Raw genomic sequence first — 3,581 nt, 5'->3', positions numbered from 1 at the left:
ACAGTGTAATTATAAATGTAATTACAGAAATTAATTACAGATGTAATTACATGCAGGTATTTTTAAAATATAAGTACAATGTAAAAACACGTATGTGCACAATAAGTGCATTGTACCAAATTATTCATTTAAATGTAAGTACATAGTAGTTAAGGCCACTTAATATAAAGTGGGACCTAAAAAACGATATAAATACTGTTCAGTTTATTGCACAGACCGATCGTTTAGTGTCTTTACACATCAATGTATCGTCACGAGCCGCAGGGTTTAATTTGGTTTTGTTTGTGTATGGTTTTTTTTACTCTCAAAGCCGTGATTCCCATTCACTTCCATTATAAGACTGACAGACTGCAACGGTTTGAGTTAAAAATCTTTGTTTGTGTTCTACTGAAGAAACAAAGTCCCCTACATCTTGGATGCCCTGGGGGTAAGCAGATAAACATCAAATTTTCATTTTTGGGTGAACTATCCCTTTAACTTTTATAAAGAATATCTCTTTGGATTTGAGACTTTAATCTTTGCAACTTTACAGATCTTCTTTATGAGCCAAGAGCTTGTAACACTCCAAAGAGAAAGGAAAAATTGAAATCGCATCATATGACCCCTTTAATTATAATGTTTGTTTGTAAAGTACAGTATCAACCTCTACATTGCGTGCTCAAAACAGGATAACCAAACAAAATTCATTCTTGTTCCAGTATTTCCAGTTAATCAACCACAGTTGTTTAGCACGTTCAAAATGAGTGCGTGTGAGCAATTTGTCAACTTACAGAAGGATAGGCTGCAATAGAGAGGAAGTAAAAAATAACTTTGTGTACTAGACCCATCAGAGAGGAAAAAGGCAGGGAGCTGTTGGGCAGGCCATGGTTTTACAGTGTGTCATATAATAAACAGAGGTAAAAAAAGGTGATTTACCACTTTCATTCAATTTATGGACATAAGGTTCTCAGTAAATTGATTCACACTCCAGTACACCACATTCAGTTTGTATGTTCATTGTGTATGTTTCATATATGGACAAAACACTTCCTAAAAGCATAACTTGTCCACTCAAATAAAAGTGCTGTTTTCAGCATCATAAAGCTGCACCATGGGCAATGGAGATGGAATGGCTCATGTCCAGAGCCAGCGAGTTCTGTGGTAGTGCAGAATTCTAATGAGAAACATGCGTGCTGCACTGCTGAAAGCTGGGAGCTGTCACTACAAATGTGGATATGTGTTGCATTTTTGGGAACTGGTTTTTGTGTGTTATTCTGCAGTACATTCGAAAAGGTTTTTGATGTCCCCTGAATGTAGTCGAGTGTTTCTGGTGTGCCAGATCTGGGTAGTCTGGAATGCCTCTTTGCCTGCAGATGAATCACGGCTGCTAAAACAGTACCACAGTTCTGCACGAGGCAGGGATGAGCTCAATGTGTGAATGCATTTTGTGCCGAGTGAGAAACTGTGTTAGCTATCGGTGTGTATGTGTTAGCGCTCATTTCTGGAACAAATCTGGAACACTTGCTGTTTAGCTTTGTTGTGGATGAAAGTTTGCCAGTCTCCTTTAGTCGTGACTAGAGCGTTGTGAATTCTCATGAATCTGTTCATCTCGATTTCCTCTCGAGGAAAACGAAATGCAAAATAATAATTTACTGAAACATTATTATTGTTCCTTTGCCCTCTGAATTCTCATTCTTTTGTGCTGCAGTCTTGGATGAATGAAGCTTTGTGAATATTTTTGAAACATGTCTAAAAACCATCCCACTCTCAAACTTCTTAATGTGGTTTTTCCACTGTATTTCTTTTTTTATTGCAAATATATGTCTGTCTTTCATCCTCTCCCTGCTGCTGTGGTGGTCCGAGTCCATCCTGATCTTTAACACTGTCGTTCTGCTTGGCAGGGAGCCGCGGAAGATCCTGCTGCACAAGGGTTCCACAGGTTTGGGATTCAACATTGTGGGCGGTGAGGATGGAGAGGGCATCTTCGTGTCTTTCATCTTGGCAGGTGGGCCAGCCGACCTGAGCGGAGAGCTGAGGAGAGGAGACCGCATCCTGTCGGTCAGTAACTGTCCGTGACACTCAAGTTCAAATAGTGAAGATGGACAGCATTAAAATGACAAGAATTGTCTTGTAAAATGTCTTATATGGAAGCCAGTTTCCACCATGGAATAAAAAAAATTAAAAGGCTAAATGCAATGTTTTATCTCCCAGTTCCAACTTTTTTTTTAATCCCATGGCGGAAACAAGCTTCCATAGTCTTATGTTCACTAAGGCTGCATTTATTTATTCAAACATACAGTAAAAACAGAAATATTGTGAAATATTATTACAATTCAAAATAAGCATTTTTAATTTTAATATATTTTATAAATATTTTATAAAATGTAATTTATTCCTGAGATGGCAAAGCTGAATTTTCAGCAATCACTATTCCAGTCTTAAGTGTCACATGATCCTTCAGAAATGTATCAGATTCTAATATGCTGATTTGCTGTTTAAAGAAACATTTGTTATTATCAATGTTGAAAACAGCTGTGTTGCTTAATATTTTTATGGAAATCATAATGCATTTTTTTTCAGGATTCGTTGATGAATAGAAAAAACTGTATTGATTTACTCACAATTTCAATCAATAAAATGCATCCTTGCTGAATAAAAGTATTAATTTCTTTTAAAAAATCGTACTGACCCCGAACATATGAGGAGTTTGGTTCCAAAACGCGATAAACGCCATTTTTTTAAAAATGTAGTTCCGCCAAAATCAGTATTATATCTGGTCGGTATTGAAAAGTCAATTTTTAATTTTACGCAAAATGTGATAACCGCCGAGTTATTCTGTCAATTTTTCTCCCATTTTTTCCAAACCGCGACAAACGCCAGTCTCCCTTTTCTGCAGAATGCGATATATCTGCTCAACCAATCACAGCGCACCATTCCACGCACTGTAAACTGTAACAACCAATCACAGCACACCATTCCTAGTCTATGACCATTCCACGCACTCTAGACAGTAATGGCGGTGCTTTGAATACACCCGGCATCGTAGTTTTCCTCATCTATTTTGTACTTTGTGATCAACAAACAAACAAAAAAATTAGGGCTGCACGATAAATCGCATGCGATTGTCATGCGCATCTCGTCAGTAAAGCCAGTTCTGTGAACAGTAAATCTCCATCACGTGCTTTCAGATGGAGCGGCATTTAATACACAGAGCCGTAGATCACTGCTATAATCATAGCAGTAACAGATAGGGTTGCCAACCGTCCCGTATAATACGGAATCGTCCCGTATTTAAGGCATCAAAGAAGCGTTCCGTATGAAAGCTATACGGAACGCAGTTTGTCCCGTATTTAAGGCATATGCCGTATGAACATCTAGACCATACGAATAACAAACTTATTGAGAATTAATCATTCTTTTTTGACAAGTGTTTGATTTGTGAACATAGCCGTTCCAGGGAGGCTTTAAGACCAAGCGGAATCCTCTGCCGCTTCACAGCAAGCGGGACTCACGCCGGAGTTGGGTTTTTTTAACGACCGCGTTTCGACTTCAGCAAATCAGTTTGGGCGAATGCAAACAACGTGATTCCAACATCCAGCCAT

General features: G+C 38.3%; 1 protein-coding gene across 1 annotated transcript in view; it reads left to right on the top strand.

Annotated features, from left to right (window-relative positions):
• Positions 1–3,581, top strand: part of LOC107664309 (disks large homolog 3-like) — a gene marked incomplete at its 3' end in the record, with an annotated part of 110,631 nt that overhangs the window by 94,024 nt on the left and 13,026 nt on the right. The window contains exon 13 of the mRNA XM_016454837.1: positions 1,881–2,037. Coding sequence (XP_016310323.1) covers positions 1,881–2,037 — 157 coding nt within the window. The remainder of the gene's footprint in view (positions 1–1,880; positions 2,038–3,581) is intronic.

This window comes from Sinocyclocheilus anshuiensis, unplaced genomic scaffold (genome assembly GCF_001515605.1).
Source record: "Sinocyclocheilus anshuiensis isolate Anshui unplaced genomic scaffold, SAMN03320099.WGS_v1.1 scaffold111, whole genome shotgun sequence".
NCBI classification, from domain to species: Eukaryota; Metazoa; Chordata; class Actinopteri; order Cypriniformes; family Cyprinidae; genus Sinocyclocheilus; species Sinocyclocheilus anshuiensis.
The sequence above is the reverse complement of the archived record's forward strand: the minus strand, read 5'-3'. Positions and strand labels throughout refer to the sequence as shown.